The sequence below is a fragment of the Lepisma saccharinum genome, chromosome 11, assembly GCF_977018435.1.
Source record: "Lepisma saccharinum chromosome 11, izLepSacc3.1, whole genome shotgun sequence".
Taxonomy (NCBI): Eukaryota; Metazoa; Arthropoda; class Insecta; order Zygentoma; family Lepismatidae; genus Lepisma; species Lepisma saccharinum.
In genome coordinates this window covers 70,940,851-70,964,301 of record NC_139239.1, presented here as the reverse complement: position 1 = coordinate 70,964,301, position 23,451 = coordinate 70,940,851, and the positions used below count along the sequence as shown (strand labels likewise).

Below are 23,451 nucleotides of genomic sequence, written 5' to 3'. Positions count from 1 at the left end.
GCATCATTCTCAAACAAGATGGCTGCGAGGGAAGTAAACAAATGACTGTCAACTTAATTTTGCGAGTTGTTCGGGGTCTTCCCTTTCTTGATAAGACTATAATGGTGGAAATTCACGACCACAATACACGTGTTATTCTACCAACTTAATTGGGTCTCATGGTGTAAACGAGAAATTTGTGAAACGCTACCTGCTTGTAGACGCTGTTTATAAAACTTTCTTCCTTTTCTAAACCAACAGCTTCGTCGCTGCTAACTGACCAATAACCCACCCTCCTCTCTGTGATCTGGCACGTTCTATAAAACAAGAACTCTTGATTGAGAAACTCGATACTCACTCTGAAATTTTCGCTCATGAAGCAGTAGACCAGTGGGTTAACGAAGCTGTTGGCGTTGGCCAGCCAGTGACAGAAGAAGTAAGTGATGGCGTATATCCTGCGGTCGCTGTCCTGCACGTACGATTCGAACCCAGGAAGGAAGTAATACAGCATAAGAAAAACTTGCAGAGGTAGCCAGCAGAGGGCGAAGAGAACTACGATGGTCACTAGCATCTTTATCACCTGGAAAAAAAGTGTTTGCTGATTTTAATAACGAGAACGTTAGCTAACTTCGTTTTGCAATGCACTGTGACGTTCCTTTTATTTTGCCTCGTGTTTCCGCAGCTTTTGGCTAATCGCGAAAAGCTGAGGATCAGTGGTGATAAGATGTAATGATGAAGGGCGTCGCATACATGCATGGACGGGACAGGACTAAACGCAGCCTTACAGAGGATTATACTGGCTGAGAGTCCAGACACCAGAGCCTCCTTAGTCAGCAAAATGCAGTTCAGGGGGTGTACTACGTGAAAGAGAGGTTGGCATATGGGTGTTTTCAGAAAAGGTGACCCCTCAGTGCGATATTCTGTCCTACCGCGAGAGGGCGAGTCTACTCGCCAAAGAGGAGGTAGGTAGAAATTTGCGCGAAACAAACCTGTAGGGTTTAGAGAGCGGATTTGCTTCTCGCTTTGTTGTCACAGGTGGCTTAAGGACCGGACAACATCCGGAGTGTCTTCTTTGAGTAGCGCCAAAGCTTTAATTTTGATACAAGCATGACTAGTTGTTTTTATCATCATCATCATTATTATTATTATTATTATCATTATTAAGTTGTTACAAACCAGATATTTCATATTGGAAACAAAACAAGGCGTTTCGGAGAAGAAAAATAGATGGTAGAACAAGCTGAAAGAATTGTTGAAAGTATCGATTTACTGAAAGTAAAAATATCATAGAAAGATGTAAAAAAGATGAAGCAATGTATAAAAAAATATATAATAGATCAAAAGGATAACAGGAGTGGTTTTCATCATTCAACAAGTTGAAGCCTGAAGTGAATTGTTAAGCAGGCATATAGAACTCAACGAAGTAAACAATTTAGATACTCCAGAAGCACAGCTCAATATAGCCTTTGTCTCATTGATACCGTCCCTCCAAGGAGGATTTTTTAAATATAGTGCTGCATAATCCAAATCATGTAGCATTTTAAGCTAAGAGAGTACTATTATTTTGACATTATTATGTAGGTATTAAATAAATGCACACCTATAATAAACGAATTCTTAAACAATAATACTCAAAATATTTTAAAAAAATAAGGCTATTATTTTCTGATTTAAAACCGTAAATAAGTAACATGGTCAAGTTTTTTATTAGGAGTGGAAAGTAGGAGGGCGCCCTGGTGAAATTTTTTTCTTGAGCCGGCCCTATTTGTTTTTCTCGTGGTTTAGAGTGATTGTTACAATTCGTTGGCGACTTTACTTTGTGTGACATATTCACTCGTGTTTTGTCAACTGACAGTTTTGACGGTACCTGGTTCCGGTATCCATTCCACTTCCGCCATCACCCCTATTTTTCAACTGGACTCGTCCCTTTTGAGCATGCGTAGTTGCCTCCATGATTGTGACTAATGTATGTAGTAATGTGTTTTATCGACATATCTAAAAAAAACTGGGTTACAACAATAAACTTTGAGGTAAAAAGAGATGAAAGCAAATCGCGTGGATTGAATTTTTTTGTTATAAAAATGCCAAAGTCTTCTGATGCTTTTAGAGACACCATAAGTTATCTTGGTGTTAGCAGGAAGCTAAAGGAAATCAATTCCTTTAACTTTCCACGAAGTGTTAAAAAAGAAAGGTTAAAGAGAATGATGATAGAGCGTGCGGTTATGAACAGGTCAAAGAACAGGCTGGCTTGGAGCATAACTTTTTCTTTTACCTACTAAAAGACTCCACAGAGAAAGAATGAATAGACGAACCTTCGACAAAGGACTAAGAAATGTTATATCATGAGTGAAAATGGGCGCAGCTTCTCTTTGTTGAGGTTAACGAACATGGAGACAAGAAGGGAAAGTGTTATGAAGTGGAATAATGTGAACAAATATCAAAGTTCATTCAAAGAAACGAACAAAGGATGATCGGTCTCGCTGCCATATTGTAAGATGTCCCTGCAGATGACAATGTAATTCGTTAAGCCTATGAAGTTCTGAACTCCTCTAGATCTCCTTGCAGTAGAATATATAAAACGGGTTGGACCAACGGCTCTTTTGTGAGCAAAATGGCGCGTTGTAAAGTAAAGTGATCAGCGCAGCGCGTTGCGACGCCACGAGTCCCGGGATCAAATCCCGGAGAAGACACGGATGCTTTCGTTGTTGAGATACTGAGAAATTATAAGGAAAAATAGTAAAATTGGTGAAAAAATGTAAAGATAAATTTAATAACACTGGAAAAATAAGTAGTTATGATAATCTTCGTCTTGGCCTTCCTACAGGTCTCTTACCATCAGGTTTTCCAACAAGAATCCTGTAAACTCCTCTTTCCTCTCCCATTCGTGCCACATGGCCTGTCCACCTAAGTCTTCTTGATTTAATTATTCTAATAATATCTGGACATGAATACAAATTATGTAACCTTATCCACTCACCTGTCTCCTCATCCCTTTTAGGTCAAAATATTTTCCTAAGGATCTTATTTTCAAATACTCTCAATTTATGTTCCTCTTTCAATGTAAGGGACCAAGTTTCACATCCATATAATACTACAGGCAAAATTACTGTTTTGTATATTTTAACTTTTAGTTTCTTAGATATTAAACAAGAAGACAAAAGTTTATGAAGAGACAAGTAACACGCATTTCCTGAATTAAGCCTACTTTTTATTTCCTCTTTAATATAATTTTCATTTGTTAATATTACTCCTAAGTATTTGAATTTGTAAACTAGTTCAAACGAGTTGTTATCAATAATTAGATTTTGATTATTACCTAACACTTGGTTTCGGCCTGTAAGCATATATTTAGTTTTCTCTTTGTTAACTTCCAAACCTATCTCTTTAGCAGTTTTGAAAAATATTTTAGCATTATTCTTAATTGTATTCACATCATCCCCCAGTAAGTCTACATCATCTGCATATGCTAACAACTGAGTCACACCATTTAATTTAGTCCTTCGTTAGTTTCTTTTACCTTCCTAACAGCATATTCTAAGGCAAAATTAAAGAGCAATGGAGATAATGCATCTCCTTGTTTTAACCCATCATGAATTGTGAATTTGTCAGACATATTAATACCCACACGAATTTTAGTTTCTGTTTCACTGGTGCATATTTTTATCATACTAACAAGCTTCTTAGGTATTCCAAACTCTACTAATATATTATATAATTTATCTCTTTTGACCGAATCATATGCTTTTTTGAAATCAATGAATAGCTGATGGACATTTTGATTATATTCCCACTTTTTTCAAGTGTCTGTCTGATGTGAAAAAATTGATCTGTAATTGATCTGTTACGTTTAAATCCACATTGATAATCACCTATAATTTCATTAGCATATGGTGTTAGTCTTGTTAAAAGAATGTTAGACAATATTTTGTATGTTGTTGAGAGTAGAGAAATTCCACGGTAATTATCGCAGTTCATTTTATCTCCTTTTTTAAACACAGAAACAATTATGGATTCTTTCCACTGTTGAGGGATTTCTTCTTTATTCCATATTAAACAAATTAAATTATGAATTTGACATATTAATGAATTTCCACCATATTTAATTAACTCAGCTGGTATTAAATCAATGCCAGGTGCTTTGTTATTCTTTAGAATTTTAATAGCATCTTTAACTTCAGTCAAGTTAGGTTCTGGAACTAAAGGTTCTGCTGTGTGTACTTCATTTACTTCTGATTTATCTCCTACATGGACATTTAAAAGGTCATTAAAGTAGTTCTTCCATATATTTAGAATATCACTTGGGTCAGCTAGAAAATCACCGTCTTTATATTTTATCAAGTTTACTTTAGGTTGCCACCCCTTTCTAAATTCATTTACACCTTTATATAAATCTCTGATATTTTTGTTTTTGCTGTTTATTTCAATTTCGTTAATTTTGCTTTTCAAGTAATCTCTTTTTTTTACTTCTAAACGTGCGGTTAACTTCTCGCTTTATTCTATTATAATTGCTTAGATTTGATTCTATTGCATTACGTATGTGCTCCCAATTCTTATTTACGTCTTTCTCATTTACATTTTCATCATCATTTAAATCCTGCAAAACATCAAATCTATTTGACAGTTTAATTTGGTAATCTTTCTTAATTCTTTCATCAGTAAACTTTCCTGTATCAAATTTTATAACTTTTAGATTTTGTTGCTGATGATTTATCACTGAGAGTCTTTCTCTTAATTTAGCAATTACTAAATAATGGTCACTGGCACAGTCAGCACCTCTATGTGTACGAACGTCAATTATACTAGTATGCCTTCTCTTATCAATGAGAATATGATCTATCTGATTATGAGTTTTACTATCTGGAGAAGACCAGGTCCATCACTACCGTCGCGATTGGTCAAATGACGTAACATTTTTTAAAGAATAACGCAAGAGCAATATAAGTAAAACCAGTGAGAGAATCATTGAATCCATCCATGTTGTTTTACACTTGTGAGTTTTTCGAATTGGAAGGGATTATTCATGGTTTAATACAAGGAATAACATATATTTAAGGTAGTTTGTACACAGGCATTACGGTCTCATCCGTGTTGGATTCCTGGCCGTTTCTTATGAGTGTCCATTCATTTAATCATCATCCATCATCAGAGTAGTGATTTTATTTATTTAATTACTATGCATCAACAGGTGCAAATACTCCAATTAAGCAGTCACACAAAATATACGTTTATAAACCCAAATGCATACATTTGAAGAAAGTAACAGAAATGTTACGAACGAAAAAGAGCAATCTAATACAATAAATTACAGTTATTCGTGTAACATGAGCATATTCTTGGAATATCCGCAACGAAAATGAACCAACTGGATTCTGAAATACTCGCGTCCCTGCATGGAGTGGCGTTATGAGTGTTACCTAACTGTACGGCGTTAATTGAACCTCAATGTCAAGTTCGGACACTTTCGTAGAGTTAGACAACACGCATTACGCTTTGCTGGGAAACAAGCATTTCAGAATGCCCTTTTCTTATTATTGCAGGTGACTGACTGTACGTAAATTTTATATGACAAAAATCAGCCCTTCCCTCGTAGAAACAGTGTTAATCTGCTACTGCGTCTCTTTTTCAATGATAGAAACGAGATTCGTAAAGTATATGCATATATAAGACGAGCAGATGCATTCAAGTGCAGAGGCGCAACCACAAATTTTTGACGTGGGGGGGGGGGCAAGTACCTGGATAAATGTAAAAATAATAATAATATTAATAATAATAATGTTAATAATAATAATTGTTATTTTAATAATCACAAAGTTAAAAATAATAGTGTTATTATTATAACATTATTATTATTATTATTATTATTGCTATTATTGATTTGCTTTATTTTACTTCGCTTCTTGTAACAATTTTAGCTAATTTGCGAAGATGGGGATGAGTGATGATATGGTGAAATTGATGAATGGACACTCGCAAACATCCATGCCCAAGCTGGGATACGAACCCGGGACCAACACAGTGGCGCAACCACAGGGTGGGCAGGGGGCATTGCCCCGCCAACCATGGACCGATATGAGTTCTAGTGGGGCAAGGGGGACAAACATTGACAGCCAAGTGTACCTGCAGGGGGCAATTACCGCCCACAACTTCAAATCTTATGCAAATAAAAATACTTTTCAAAAAATGTTCTTGTTCTCTTCGCTCGCAATACCTGCTTTTGTTTTAGCCTTATCAAGTTCAGAACCATAGCAAAGTAGCAGCGAGATCCTGGGCGCCGAATGATCTAAATGAAAATAAGTTGTAAGATTGATTGATTTGTGGTTGTAAGTCCACTTTACGCACAGAAAGGCTAATCGGGATTGGACCTACAGTTTAAATTAGAATCCAAACCACTGTTCCTCCATTGGGTATCGAATCCATGACCCCTTGATCACACGGCGACGATGTTACCACTACACCATCGGGGAGGCACAAAAGTTGTAAAAGAGAGAATGTATTGGCGTCCTGTAAAATTATTTGCGCCCTATCAAATCAATATTGATTTCAGCCTGCAAAAAAATTGGATCCAAAAATTTTCTTCCTCTTTTCGCTCGCAATTTATCGTTGTTCTATGTTATGCATTGTAAATTACCAGACAGAGAAACAAGTGTTTGTTCTAAATGTTCAGAAATGTTCTACATGCATGAACAATTGTTTGGAGGAAAGAGAGTGTGCACATTTGAGACAATTTATGTATTGATTGATTGATTTGCTTTATTATACTTTGGGTCTTGTGTCACGTTTGGCTAATTTCCGAAGATGGGGATGAGTGATGATATGATGACATTGATTAATGGACACTCGCAAACATCCATGCTCAGGCCAGGATCCGAACCCGGGACCCCTGGCGTCGTAGCGCGATGTGCTAACCACTCCGTCACGGGGGCCGGCTGACAATTTATGTAATTTTTGCTGTTGGATGTTGTGAGATGGATGAATAGGTTGTTTAATGTATTTAAATATTATATGTTGTATATAATATGTGTTTGTGTTTTTAGATGTTTTATTCACTACCAAGAGTACTACAAATATCAAATATTCTGGTATATATTAGGGATGGAAAAACGGATCCGGATCCGAAAAATCCGAATCTGGATCCGGATCCGGATCCGATAGTTCTGGATCCGGATCCGATAGTTTCGTATCTCAATACCATTATAATATTACCACACCTTAAAAGGTATTATGATCTTCTATTACAAAGAAATTTTTCATTTCTTAGTCTTACAAGATTTTTTTTGAAGTATTGTTCCTAAAATAATTTGCTACTCATCGGCTAACACACTCGTGCACAAAAATAATCTTACTTGTTTAACATAAAATGTCGGAGGTGATTTTGTAAATGCCATTGAAACGAATATGTATTCATTCGAATGTATTGGAAATGGAAACACACATAAATGTGAGACATTTCATTCCAGGATGTAACCTTTAACACATTTAACAAGATAGAAATGTTATACAAAAATTATACAATTGTTCTACAGTTACAGTTTTAAAAATTGAAATAAAACATTATAATATATGGAGTGTTATATAATTATAAAGTGCAAGACTAACAAGGGAGATTATCTAAGTGTCCCCCTCCGATTTCCATGAAATTTGGCAGGTGTATAGAGGGGCCCAAAGGAAGAAATACGTGTTTTTTTTGTTTCGGCTAGAAAACTGTTCTAGGGGGCAACCCCCGCCCCCTCGAATGTTAAGATGAGGACAAATTGAAGTGGGGATCTAACCCCTGTGTCCCACTCCGATTTTCATGAAACTTGGCAGGTGTATAGAGGGGGCCCAAAGGAAGAAATACTTGTTTTTTTGTTTCGGTTAAAAAACTGTTCTAGGGGGCAACCCTCCCTCAAATGTTAAGATGAGGACAAATTGAAGTGGGGATCTGACCCCTGTGTCCCACTCCGATTTTCATGAAACTTGGCAGGTGTATAGAGGGGCCCAAAGGAAGAAATACGTGTTTTTTTTTGTTTCGGCTAAAAAACTGCTTTAGGGGGCAAAAACCCCTCAATGTCAAAATGAGGACAAATTCAAGTGAGGATCTGACCCGTGTGCCCCCCTCCGATTTCCATGAAACTTGGCAGGTGTATAAAGGGGCCCAAAGGAAGAAATAGGTGTTTTTTGTTTCAGCTAAAAAATTGTTTTACGGGGCAAACCCCCCTCAAATATCAAAATGAGGACAAATTGAAGTGGGCATTTGACCCCTGTGTCCCCCTCCCATTTTCATGAAACTTGGCAGGTGTATAGAGGGGCCAAAAGGAAGGCCCACGTGTTTTCTTGACGTGCGGATCTGACCCCTGTGTCCCCCTTCGATTTCCATGAAATTTGGCAAGTGTATAGAGGGACCCTATGCCCCCTGTTTCTTCCTATGCCATATTTACGTGGTTTCGGGGTCAGATCCCCACTTCAATTTCTCCTCATCTTGACATTTGAGCGGGGGGGGGGGGTTGCCCCCTAAATCCGTTTTTTAGCTGAAACACAAAAACATGTACTTCTTCCTTTGAGCCCCTCTATACACCTGCCAAATTTCATGGAAATCGGAGGGGGACACTTAGATAACCTCCCTAATTAGAAATCGCGCACGCGCACTATATATATATATATATATTAGCAGGTAACAATATGTTATAAACACATTCTCACTTTCAAAAGAAGCGCTCATTGGGATGGCCAAACGGATCCGGGTCCGAATGTTCTGGATCCGGATCCAAAAATTTTAGGATCCGGATCCGAAATTGTTTTGGATCCGGAGCCAACCGGATCCGCCACGATCCGGATCTTGCCATCCCTAGTATATATCGCAATGCACACAGGAGCTGTCTTTGTATAAACGTCCGAGCAGCCACACTGTTTGCGAGCTCTCGCCTGACTGGCGCAACGTTCTTACTGGCGTGCGTATAAAGAAAACAAATGCATGTTGCTATGCGCGCAAAGCGCTGTGTTCTTGATGTGACATTTTAAATTAAAATAACACATGATTATCATACATTCTCCCCCCTCTTGGTCGTACAATAGACCAAAATAATAATATACTGTACTTCTCTGACGTGATTACACTTAATCACCTTATAACTGCCCTTTTAACGGTTCGCTCTAGCGAGGTTGCCCAAGCCTAACTATTCTGTGAGGTTACTTATCTCTCCTAATTACCACTCCCACCTATCACATTCAAGATTCCAACAACCTAACTTTCTCGCGATCAGTTCCCTCTCATAGAATAACCGTACGGTTGCGCCGGCGACGATTAATTGGTCTCAACAAGTCAATCCCTGCTAGTAAGAAATAGTATAACTATGTTTCAAGTTCACTTTGATTTAAGATGAAATAAGAGAAATTAAAAAATTAGTCAATGTGTTGAAAACCGCCCTGTATTAAACAGATGCACAAAGCAGATACTGAAAATCCCTTAATTAGTGTTCTCGCTCTTTCCCTGCGTCATGCCTGATAAGTCTGAAAGATCAATTCGCGGCAAAACGTGATTGTGTCAATTCACTTTCACTCTTATGATTTATAAATTTAAACTAGTTCAGTATCATGCTTGAAAAATGTCACTAATATCAAACAAGCACTCAGACATCTCTCTCACCTGAAAGAAATTTCATGGTTAGTAAATATTCACAAATGGAGAACTAAACATCATGCATGAGCACCTTGGTGAATTATAACTCACTCGTACATTCAATTATTTATTCAATTTAGTGATGAATCCAAATTTACATCAAATGTTGTAATTAGTTTGAGTAATATTCCTTTAGTACAAAATAAACAATTTATGTTTATTAATTCTTGATTTACAAACAATGACGTTAACTTTAATGTACTTGATAAGATATCAAAACGATAGAATACCTGAGGTACCTCGTTTTCAAAAACTAGAATGAATTTAAGATTAAACGTCAAAATAAATTCTCATGTCCTACTGACAAACCAGCTTGTGCACCTAGTATATCTAAATAGTACATGCACGAACTAAATATTACAAAAATAACCTCGTATTATGTCAAAGCAGGTTTCAATACATCCAAATATTATCAATTGTACTTTCTAGTAGCTTTTCATATCTGATCTGTCCGTGCACTGGTCGTTACCCCAACCCAATAGCGCTAATACCAATTATTCATGCTCGAGCAACGCGAAGAAATGTATACGTGACGTCACGATATCGTACAATCAAAATTAATACTGTTCTTACCACTTTTCTTCAGTTACCAGCTGCGGAACATTTTATGCATCGTTTAGATTTAATTTTCCTAGAGAAAATTCCGTTGACGAAAAGTACCTTTTCTCTTCTCAATATGGCGGCTTCCTCTGAGTCACATGCATTCCTGGATTTAAGCTGAACATTGCTATCCAGTAGTGTGAATGACACTTATGAAAGTTTAGTACAATAACTAAAAATTGTATGTGACGTTTATTTTATTTCTCTCGTCGCGATTGACATGAAGGTAGGTTTACCCGACGCTGATTCCTTTGTCTCGACCGTCGCTGCACTTAATAGAACGAATGGCCTTACCTCATGGGCGAGCTCTCATCTTTCGCATTTCACAGTCCACACAGCTGTTACTCACTGCTAATTATAACCAAAATCCATCTGCATCCCCATTTGGGTGGTCACGAATTCATTTTCGTTCTGGTTTTTCGACCATAACCGTGCAAAACTTGTCAATTCTATCGCGCGCCGTTTTTCGGTCAACCACCAGCTTTTTCCTCCATCCTCTCGGTGCCGTTCATTGTTTCTTCTCTGCCACACGCAGTCTCCGAACACTTCATATCCAAATTCCATCACACTTTCACACGCAAATCACTTAACATCCACTTGTTTCTAACTACTACAGGTGCGTGTGTTAAGGTACAATTATCAATTACTTATACTCCAACTTTAGAATTTTAACATTAGAATATTCCCTCGAGACGTAGATATTTTGATGTCTTTTTTCCATTCCTTCCGCCTCCGAGTTTCCAAAAAAAAAAAGTTCCTTTAAGATTAGTCAAAATATCCCTCATCGAGCGATAATCCGATTAAAAGTATTCACGTATTTTGAAAATAAAAGTTTGATGGCTGTTAAGTTCCCAGTGAATAAACTGAAAGTTCTACAAAAAATTTAATAATAGTATTTACTACTAATTCAACTAGTATTTCCTCCCTTTTTTAGATTAATACAAAGAGCGACCTCTAGTGGTTAAATTTGTAACACTAGTTTCCAGATCAAGTTATTCCCGTAAGCATCTACCCTCTCCCGTGAATTTCTCCGAGTTTCGTGTGCGTTCACACCATGGACGAGCAATCTCGATAGGTTAGATCAGTTCTCCAACCATCAGAATTTTACTGTAGCTGACTTACGTTTTATCAACAAGGGAATTATGACCCTAGACCGTCATACACTAAACACTAAACTATAGTTTATAATCATCTTCGATGAGAAGTGGTACAATCTTGACGACTGGTCTTCTGTATACACCTCCTTTAGTCTTGGCGTCGACGACGCGAACGAGTCCATCCTTATCAGGTTCAATGATGCCGAGATTCCAAACAAGGGGAGGAAGTCTTTCATCCTTCAGTATCACAACGGTACCTACTTGAATCTTCTGCTGACAGGTCCACTTGCCTCTGTTGTAATCCATGTAAATATTCTCTCGACCAACGATGCCACAATTGTTGGTGAAACTGCTGAATTCTCTGCCATCTTGTCAGTCTGTTGACTGGTAATTCGGAGATATCTGGCTCGGGTAACGAGGATAAAGGATGACCTATGAGGAAATGACCAGGTGTAAGTGGGGTTGGATCTGTTTGATCTTGTGATATTGCAGAAATGGGTCTTGAATTTAAACACGCTTCTACCTGACACAATAATGTTGTCAATTCTTCGAATGTTATCGATGACTTACCTATTATTCTTATTAAATGATGTTTCATTGATTTGACTGCTGCCTCAGCGAGTCCTGAAAAATGTGGCGATCCAGGTGGCATAAAATGCCATTGTAGACCTTCTAGTGGTAAGTAGTCGTGTAATTTCTTATTAAATGCTTCTGATTGAAATAGTCGTAAAAGTTCTTGTAACTCTTTGTTCGCACCAACAAAGTTGGTTCCGTTGTCACTGCATATATTACTACTCTTTCCTCTTCGTGATGTGAAACGTCTAAGCGTAGCAATAAAACCTCGGAGGTGAGATTGCTGACTGCTTCTAAATGTATCGCTCTTGTTGATAAAGAAATGAATACGGCGACGTAGCATTTGGTAACTGTCTTGCATCTTACGGCTCCTGTTTTGACATGTATTGGACCAGCGTAATCTACAGCCACATTGGTAAATGGTCTTGATGGTTGAACGCGAGCTGCAGGTAACTGTCCCATCAATTGCGACGAAGTTGTGCTTTTTAGCTTAAAACAGATTATGCATTTATGTAGTATTTTCTTAACTACTTGTTTGCCACGTGGAATCCAATATTTGTCTTAAAGAACTTACTAATAGCTGTGGCCCTGCATGTAGAAGTCTTTTGTGCTCTGCTTCGACAATCAATTTTGTAAGGTTACTTTTTGGTGGTAATATCATCTGATGCTTGCTGTCAAATGATGATAATTGACTGTTATCCAGACGTCCCCTAACTCTTAGCATCTGATCTTTGTCTAAGAATGGATACAATGTTTTCAAAGAACTTTTATTTGAAAGTTCGTGGTTCGAGTTAATTTCTTAGATTTCCTTTGAATAGAACGCTTGTTGTGCAATTTTTATACGTGTGTGTAATGCACGTTGCACTTCATTGTGTTTGAGATGACCAATCAGTCTCTCATGAGAGTTCTTGAGATTGTAAATAAACCACTCTTATTAATTTAGACAATTTTGAAAATTTGTCAATGATGTGAGTCTCTTTGCTCTGTATGAACAATGACAATGTCAATATTCGTCTCATTTCTGGCGCTTCAGTTTCAAGCTTTATTGATGAATGAGGCCACAAAGCTGAATTTTCTTTCAACCATTCGGGTCCTTGCCACCATAATGGACACCGTTTCATGATGCTTGCATCAACACCTCTTGATATTAAATCAGTTGGATTATCGTTTGAAGGTACATGTCTCCAATTATTGATTTCTGTTAAATCCTGAATTCTAGAAACACTGTTTCCTACAAATGTTTTCCATTTTGCAGGTGAGGCTGATATTCAGGACAGAACAATTTAAGAATCTGTCCATAAATGTGTGCTTTCAATTTGCAAATGCAAACGAGTTCTGCTAAAAGTAATGCTGCACAAAGTTCTAGTCTGGGTAATGTTACTTTCTTTATTGGAGCTACGTGTGACTTCGAACAAAGAAGTTTGACTGAAACTTGACCTTGCTGATTGTTGGAACGAATATATAAGCACGCACCATACCCTTTTTCACTTGCATCTGTAAAGCCATGCAATTGTATTTGTGTCACGTTACCTTCTTGTAGTACAAATCTTTCGATGTTTATTTCATTGATGAGTGGAAGTTGCACTTGCAGTTTCTGCCATTCAGTAATTAATTCTGGTGACAGCTGTTGATCCCAATTAACTTCTTTCTGCCAAAGACGTTGAAGAAACATTTTGTATTTGATGACTATTGGACTAACAAGTCCTAATGGATCAAAAATGGATGAAATAACACCTGTTATTTGACGCTTAGTGGAAATGCTGACTGTTGTAGAACTAGAGGTAAATTTACTACTAACGATGAATTTGTCTTCTACAGGATTCCAAGAGATTCATAGTATGTTTTCTCCTTTTTGCGAATGTAATTGGACTGGAAAGTTATCTTCTCTGTATTCTGGTGGAATTGATCTTAATAACTCAGCGTTATTACAGCACCATTTGCGTAATACAAAGCCTCCTTTTGCTAGTAACTCGATGAGTTCGGCTTGCAATTGTGCCGCTTGTTGTACGTTTTGAGATCCACTAGCTAAATTGTCAACATAAAAGCTCTCTGCTAAAATGTTCGTTGCTTGAGGATAATTACAACTTTCTTCTTGTGCTAGCTGCTGCATACAGCGTGTTGCTAAAAATGATGCTGTTGTTGTCCCATACGTGAGAGTTCGTAATTCAAATATTTTGATTTCTTCGTTGGCGTGTCTCTCCATAAGATTCTCTGTAACGGACTATCATCTTGATGTACTTGTATCATTCGATACATTTTTTCGATGTCTACCGTGAAAGCGATTGGATATGTTCTAAATCTTAAGACTATGGACATCAAAATATTCACACCTTCTGAGGTGTGACGTTCCTCTTCAACTTGTTTCATGTGTCCAAGTTCTTCAAATTCATTCTGATTGTACTGACTTGTGTTAGAAGGCTCTGAGTTATCAGAACGAGTATCTAATTGTTGCGATCTTCTTGACGCTTCTGTTACGCGATCTACGTGCAATAAGGTGTTATGGTTCTTTCGGCATTTTCTACATGAGCTTGATTTACATACGCTTGAAAAATGTCCTTTCTTTAAACAATTAGTACAGATATTGTTGTCTCGCAAACATTGATATTTCTGCACTTGATTTACATTAATGAAGTCTTTACATTTGTAAATAGCATGTGAAAGTTTACAAAATGGACACGTTGGAGACGACGTAGTGACGTATGCTCGTGTGAATTTGTCTTGCTTTGCGTTAACATACGATTTTTTGCCCGCTTGTTTGTTATCAGAAGTTGAATTGACCGTATTTTTGATGGATTCTAACGCTTGGCATCTTTTTTCTAAAAATGACAAAAAGTCCTTCAAATTGGAAAACGAAGATTCTGTGCATTGTAATTCCCATGCCTTTCTTGTTGTAACGTCTACTTGTGAAACGAAATGTTGGGCAAGAATCATGTCTTCTAACGACGCGTCTGTTTGTATCGCTCGAAGTGCGTTCAAATTACTCGTCGCTGTGTTGACAAATTCCCTGAGTTCTGTTGCATTTTCTTTATGTACGGGTTTAATGTGAAGGATTTCATCAATGTACGAAGCTGCAATCAACCTTTTGTTCGAATATCTTTCTAATAACAGCTCCCATGCAACCTTGTAATTTGCTTCGCTGATCTGAAGATTTTCAATGAGACGCAACGCTTCCCCCTTGAGCGAAGTGCGTAGATACTGAAACTTCTGTATTTGCGGAATGTCTTTGTTGTCGTGAATGAGCGAACGAAACGTGTCTTCATACGCCAGCCAATGCTTATAATCCCCCTCAAATGTAGGTAAATGCACGGTTGGAAGTTTCAAGTGTGAACTCGAAGCCGACGTTACATTGATTTGCAGCTTTGCTGTGTTATCGAGTTCGTGATCTTTAATGATTGTTCTCATTGTTGACTTAAGCGAAAAATACATATGTTCTATTTCCTCCCATACCTCTTCCTGACAAGAATCAGTAGACAAGATGTCTCTTTTGCTGCACGTCTTGAATCTTACCCCATATTGTTTCTAAGTGCTGTAAACGGGTGCATATTTCCTCTACGTTACCATGTTCCATGTCAAAGGCACGTACAAATGTTTGCATTCTTGTCATCTGTCCCTTTTGAGTTCCCCTTTGCTTTACCAACGTTTGTAATTCTTCCATTGTTGTGCGTGTTTATTACGGGATACAAGGAAAACAAGGAATTTAAATTGACGTAAAAAGAGCCAGACATAAGCAATGAGCATGCAACTGACCTGCTTGTTGCCAAGTCGCTGAAGTGTTTTCTGCGGCGCTCTACGATGCTGTGTGATGCCATGCTTTCCGGGTGCCGTTGGTGGTTGATGCGGCAACGCTGCTGGATGAAACTGTGTAATCACTGAAGTCTGCTGAATGATCATTGCACAATCAACTTGTACGTACGCGTGATAATGTTTGTGCACTGATTTGCATCGCTATGCGGCTCGACGGAGGACCATATGTTTGTGTTTTTAGATGTTTTATTCACTACCAAGAGTACTACAAATATCAAATATTCTGGTATATATCGCAATGCACACCGGAGCTGTCTTTGTATAAACGTCCGAGCAACCACACTGTTTGCGAGCTCTCGCCTGACTGGCGCAACTTTCTTACTGGCGTGCGTAAAAAGAAAACAAATGCATGCAGGGAGTCGTAACGTAACGAAATGGAACGGTATTTTCAATTACGGTTTCCGTTACGTTACAACCAGAAACAGAATAACTTTTTTCGTGAACAGAAACGTTACCTCAGGTATATGAACATTACGTTACAGGTGTGCATAACGGTACCGAACCATAACTGATCTCTAAAGGAGTAGGTCTTCACGTGACACTTTAACGTTACATCCATTGCCGGCACCCAGTAACGTTACAGGGTAAGAAAGAGGTTCGTCACGTATTGACTAGTAACTTTAGTGTGTGTGGAAAGTGATAGTAACGTTACAATTAACCAGTAACTTAATTGAGGTCACGGCTGTAAAAACGTTACACTCCTTTTCTCAAAGCAACAACGTTATTTATAGCTGGTATGATACAGACGTTCCGATGTGCAATACCGTGTCCGATGCCGTGTTCCGGAGAGAATAACATAGGTCTCTCGTATAATTGTGCTCGTTACTTTTGTAACGTTACAGTTCTTTTCCTTCACAAAAGTCTGTTTCGAAAAAGTGATACACATATCCGTTACGAATAGCAAATACCGTTATCGAAGGCGTTTTCGAAGAAGCCTCATAATTATGATCGGCAGCATACTAACATTACAGTACTTTGACCCCTTGAAAGTCACTAAGTTATAATACGTATTTTCGTTTTGGATGTCAGTGAAAAAATTAAATTGTAAAACAAAACGTTTGAAAACATCCGTAAACAAGATTCGGCGTGACAAAAGTTCTGGTTATTGGAATTTACTTATTAACTATGTATTTATCACAAATATATTTCTTTTCTGCATACTTAATCGCTTTATGTGAATTTGTTCTAATTTGATTATTTATGCTAGATGAATTTTAACATGTACGTTCACTTTATACGATAGCAAAGCAAACGTTTGTTGAGGGAAAACGTTTATATCTATCTATCTCATCTCTCTCTCTCTCTCTCTCTCTCTCTCTCTCTCTCTCTCTCTCTCTCTCTCTCTCTCTGTTTACATGTGTTACATCATTTTTTTTTAAAAAAAAATACAGTTGTTTGGCGATGAGAATGATTCGTGCTTAGATTAAGTTGCTGAAGGACGAAACATAAAGGACCAACCATGGTCGAGCCAAAAAATCATCCGTGCCAATCGTTCGTCCACCTAAGCGAGAGGCAAGCTTTCTCCTATCGGAAGACGAAAAATAATTGCTTGTTGCGCGACCTTGAGAAGGCGAACCGAACTGATAGCAGCAGCACCACGCAAAATCGGAAAATCTGAATCCTGAAACTTTGTACACGTGACTTTCGATCACGAAGCATCCGAGTAGACAACGCCTTGGGGCGATATGAAAGGCACTTTTGGCAAGTAGAAAATGCGTAGAAACGAAATGTTAGATGGAATTGTTGTACGAAACAAACGAAACCGCGTTTGTGCAACTGGTCTGTAGCTAGACAGGGCCATTGGACTCTCAAGAAGGCAAGAATTGTATGGAAAGTGATTCTTAAAACTAAGCGAATAAAATGACAGTATATTTTATCATTTACAAGGGCCCTCATCCGCTTACAATTTTGAAAATTACTTTCAGTAATTCTTGTCTTCTTGGACAGGAGGTGCATTAAACTTTTTGGTGTAGAAACAGACAGAATGCTCGCCTACCTACCACGTTTGAAAGAAGGTCATAGACAGACAAGAAAGTAATTTTCAAGAACGCAAGAACGGCAGTCGACATGGATATTGAGCAACGTGTGACTGAGAAATAAAATCGGAACAAAGGACAAGATTATTCAAGAAACAGTAATTTTATAAAACTTCCTATAATTAACTCAAACTCAGTTCATCCTTTTATCCTCTTTTGTTTGTTATACTTTTGTATTATTCATGTTTTATATCGCTTTTCTGCCACTTGTAGATAATCGCGACTATGAAGATGAATGATGATCATATTAAATCTATGAAGGGATGTTATAAAAAAAAACAGCCATGCCCAGATGTCTACTCGAACTTGAAATGTTTGGTACCGAGTGTATGAGTGGATTACTAAACGACTTCGGCCTTCGAGGCTACGGTTTCAGTTGCAACATGCAGTATAATTACGTTTCTACTACTCTGAATTGACCAAAGCATGTGGTATGTATCCTTCATTTTACTTAAAAAGCCCCCTTTATACATGAGATACTACAAATAGTTTCAGGCATACCCTTGAATTCTGATTGCCTGGCACTTTTTTTTTTTTAACTAAGTAATGAAGTGACGTTTATATTCATATTAGGCCTACGACTAGCTCGAACTAAAAACTCTTGTGAAATACTGTGTATATGTTATCCTTGTGAAGTGAGGAACTTCATATTTTGCTAAGAAAATATGTATGAAAAATTATATTTGTAGCTACTACTTGAAGAATTCAAATTATTATTATGATGGAATTTCAACTTACGTACAATCTGCATATAATGTGTTATCGGAGAGGAGTTTTTGTCTCGCAGTCAATTTATTTTTAGTTGAGGAACTCGAGAGTAAGCTGGAAATATATAATGACCCACGTTGTGGTGTGCTGTTCGATTAATCAGAATTGGAGTGAGAGAAATCTGTAGTTAACTTCATTCAACACGTCAATTTGTAACTGTGAATGCAAGTTTTCTTTGATTTAGCAGGAAATCAGTCTGCTATTGTTGTAAGTAATAAATGGAAATATATATATTTTCTGCTCGAGTAGGAATCCGCAGCCGTTATCCAATCAATCAGTTTCTCTGTGTGAAACTTCTGTCTAGGAAAGCTACATACAATTTGCTTTTAATAACAGCAGCTTCAAAATAACCTATCCATTCTTGTCATGCCAAGTAATGTTTGATTTTGATTTGTTATATTTAAATTTGGTTTTATGCCAGTTTTGGCTAATCGCGAAGACGAGGATGGGTGATGAAATGGCAAAATTGATGAAAGGACATCACAAAGAAAATAATGCACAGGCTGTGATCCGAACTCGGAACCTGTGGCGTCGTATTGCACTGTGCTAACCACTCCGCCACGGAGCTCTGCAAAGTAATGTTTGACCATACATTGTTCATGAAATAAAAACATAACATATACAGTGGCTCACATTAGTAATCAAATACGTAGCATCTTGCTGCATTCCTTCACAATATTTGAAAATTAACAACATGTACATAAATATAAACGATGGTGAAATATTTATACGCATTTCTTAAAGTTATATGTAACTTTTTTAAAAAAAATTTGGGTGCGTCAGCACTTAGGCTATTTTGCACCCGCCACGTTATACGGGGTGCAGCCCCTTACCATAACAAATAACATAACTGTAATGTCGCATAACTGAAATATTAAAATATTCTGACTTAGGTTAAAAGCTGAGGCTGTAAAGAGGCACTCAGCACATATGACAGAAAGCAGAAGAACACACAGAATTATACTGGCCATAGGGCCAGTCGCCAGAGTCTCGTTAGTCTGCAAAGAGCAGTTCAGGGCGTACTACGTGGAATGAAGTTGAGGATTAGATGTAATACGTGGAAGGTCACCCCTTACACCCCTGTTACGTTTAAATATTTGAAAATAGTTATTTATGTTTGGGTGTGAAAAAAGAGATCACTTTAATATTCAGACAAATCGTGAAAGCCTTCTGTTTCTGTTAAGCTACGTTTCCATTCTGACAAGTTCCAGACCCATGACGCGCAACATGTGCAGGCGCATGTTGCGCGTCATTCAGTGCACTGTTTCCAATTCAAAACTACTTCTGCAAAATACGCCTACAACAGCACCGGAGTGCAGGACTTGAGTGTAGCGTTGTTCCATTGTGCTTTAGAGTAGTCAGTGTTTCTTCTCTTGTATTGTAATAATTTGGTAGTGATTTAACTTGTGTAAAGATGAACAATACAACTATGGTGGGTTTTGTGGTTATGGCAGGCGCGTACCATGAACTTGTAAAAATAAGAGGCGAAAACGACCTAGATGGTGGCTTAGAAGTTTTCTAGCGAAAAGAAATTCGGAAGGAGCATATAACTCGTTGATGAGAGACTTACGTCTTCAAAGTGGATACGAAAACTTTGTAAGAATGACTGTAAGTGATTTTGCATTGTTATTAAATCTTGTTGGACCACAGATTGTAGTCGCGTCGTCTGTTTCTACTCTAGTGCGCATGCCCCAGGAACTTGCTGCAGGCTGTTTCCATTGTCCGCGGCGCATGTTGTGCATCTTAATTGTTGGGGCAATTTTGTCCCCGGCACTTGCGCCGCGGCATGTTGCAGACAATTTCCATTTCAACAAATGCTTGGCACATGCAGCGTCGCATGCCGCGCGTCATGTTGCACGGCAAATTTGTGGTAATAGAAACGAGGCTTTACATCGTTTTTTTTTACTGGTCAACTACAGTGCGGGGAAGGAACAATTGATGCTACTTCCTGACTACAGTTGTTACCAGTAGCTGCATTGCTCCCTGACTGAAGTACGAGAAAAATGGGTAACAAAAACAAAAATACAACATTTGACGAATGGCAGCTATTTATTTTTACCGTACCTAACCAAAGGGTACAGGGAAATTGAAAATGTTAAGTAGTATATGTAAGCGTACCGTGGGTGATGCAATAAAACGTAATGAAAAGCAAAATGAGGTAGATTCCGTATCTCAGAAAATTCAACCAAGAGAAATAGGAGAATGAAATGAAGGAGCGTCAGTATAAAAAATCAAGACCCTTTCCTCATCCCGACCCCCTTTCCAAACCAAGAGCTCCGAAAGCAGCTGTGCAACTTGGAGTAGGCATTGGGACTGCTGTATGGTTCAGTAGCGTTTCGTCCGAAAGCGAAATTTCTAGAAAAATGCTACAGTTCGTCTGCGACGGTTTAATGAGTTGCGTTTTGTTCGAGCCTGGCTGATGATGAGTCACACCTTGACTAACCACTGGCAGCGATGGAATTGGTGACTAAAATAGTATACCTCGGTTTACAACTTTTAAAACTACATTGCATAGACAGCGGAGTGCAGACTCAAGACAAATTGTCGAGAGAGAGGTCCCGGGTTCGATACCCGGTGGACGCACAAGTGGTTCGGATCCCACTTTAAACTGTAGGTCCAATCCCTATTAGCCTTAATGTGCATAAAGTGGACTTAAAACAACAAATCAAAATCAAAACAAATCGTCGAGAGGAAGTGAACTTGGATCTAGAAATTTTAGTCATGGCTGATGGCAACACTTTCTTACTATCTGTCAACTACGAAGGTGAGATTTGCAATTTCCAGAGGGAAAGAAATATTAAAACAAAAAAATATATATTTTCTTCGATGGAGCATTTAAGAGTGTTAGCAAGAGTTTGCTTCATTAAACACTATTAGGATGGTAGCCCTCGGACGAAACGCTACTTGGTCAGGTAACCGTAAGTTGCCTGTTCCTGGAATTCGGACGCGAAACGCTGCGCCAGGTGCTGTACACCTGGCGGTTCAGAAAGCGAAGATGAGCATGAGCGACGAATGCTGAAACTGACGAAGGGACACTCACAGAGAACACTCATGTGCAGATCGGGATTCGAAACCGGGACCCCTGGCGTCGTAGTGCGCTGTGCTAACCACTCTGCCACGTAATATTTTTTATTTAGTCATTTATAGCTACTTCCTTTTAAACTAACTAACTAACTCTCTAGCTTTCTTAAACCCGAAGGTTCATGGCTGCAGCAACACAGGCCTTCCATCTGTCCCTATCTTGAGCAAGATCCATATACTCTTTTCCATCCCTACCGATTTCCTTTAGGTCCATGTCAACGTTGTCCCTCCATCTTCGTCTTCGTCTTCCTACAGGTCTCCTACCATCAGGTTTCCCAACAAGAATCCTGTAAACTCCTCTTTCCTCTCCCATTCGTGCCACATGGCCTGCCCACCTAAGTCTTCTTGATTTAATTATTCTAATAACATCTGGACATGAATACAAATTATGTAGTTCTAAATTATGTAACCTTCTCCACTCACCTGTCTCCTCATCCCTTTTAGGTCCAAATATTTTCCTAAGAACCTTATTTTCAAATACTCTCAATTTATGTTCCTCTTTTAATGTAAGGGACCAAGTTTCACACCCATTTAATACGAGCACTACATACAAAATTACTGTTTTGTATATTTTAACTTTTAGTTTCTTAGTTATTAAACTAGAAGACAAAAGTTTATGAAGAGAGAAGTAACTTGCATTTCCTGAATTAAGCCTACTCTTTATTTCCTCTTTAATATAATTTTCATTGGTTAATATTACTCCTAAGTATTTGAATTTGGAAACTGGTTCAAACGAGTTGTTATCAATAATTATATTTTGATTATTACCTAACACTTGGTTTCGGCCTGTAAGCATATATTTAGTTTTCTCTTTGTTAACTTCCAAACCTATGTCTTTAGCAGTTTTGAAAAGTATTTTAGCATTATTCTTAATTGTATTTATATCATCCCCTAATAAGTCTACATCATCTGCATATGCTAACAACTGAGTCACACCATTTAATTTTAGTCCTTTGTTAGTTTCTGTTACCTTCCTGACAGCATATTCTAAGGCAAAATTAAAGAGCAATGGATATAATGCATCTCCTTGTTTTAACCCATCATGAATTGTAAATTTGTCAGACACATAAATACCCACACGAATTTTACTTTCTGTTTCACTGGTGCATACTTGTATCATATTAACAAGCTTCTTAGGTATTCCAAATTCGACTAATATATTATATAATTTATCTCTTTTGACCGAATCATATGCTTTTTTGAAATCAATGAATACCTGATGGACATTTTGATTATATTCCCACTTTATTCAAGTGACTTCCTTTTACCTACGCTAAAAAAAGAAATTTTAAAAAATGAATAGTAGTCTTTTTTTCAACATGTCCATTGAGAATGTAAATGATCTGTCCCTTTTTTATTTTGTCAGGAAACCTTTAAAGTTTGACATTATAGTTCTTGGACTTTTGTCGCCATTGCACTGAAAGTTTACATCATTGCAAAGGTTGATATATCTATCTACCAGATAGAACACTGGAATTGAATGAGATTAGGTAGTTGTTCTGTAATGGAGATAACACAATTCCATTATAACTTTGTCATTCGGTAAAATAATCGATTACTTTGATTTCACTATTATTCAAAATGTATCTATCTGTTAAAAGCAAAAGTAAGAACCGAAGTCCACCATACCAGTAACACTACTACTTCTAAGCAGCTCCCACAATTGACTGAGGTTAGAATGAAAGTTTGTCTTGTTTTAACCTTTTGACGCCCAAGACCTTTTTCACAAGTAAGCCTCTGGGTACCGAGCCGATTTTGAGCAAAATGCAGAGTTTCAATTAAATAAGTGTAGATCGGAAGCTAATTGTCCTAGAGAGATGAGTGATATACCGTTGTACGCGGAATGAACCAGAGATTC

General features: G+C 37.8%; 1 protein-coding gene across 1 annotated transcript in view; it reads right to left on the bottom strand.

Annotated features, from left to right (window-relative positions):
• Positions 1–23,451, bottom strand: part of LOC145995068 (allatostatin-A receptor-like) — a 153,612-nt gene that overhangs the window by 11,137 nt on the left and 119,024 nt on the right. Inside the window, exon 7 of the mRNA XM_083131600.1 lies at positions 338–559. Within this exon, the coding sequence (XP_082987726.1) occupies positions 338–559 (222 nt within the window). The remainder of the gene's footprint in view (positions 1–337; positions 560–23,451) is intronic.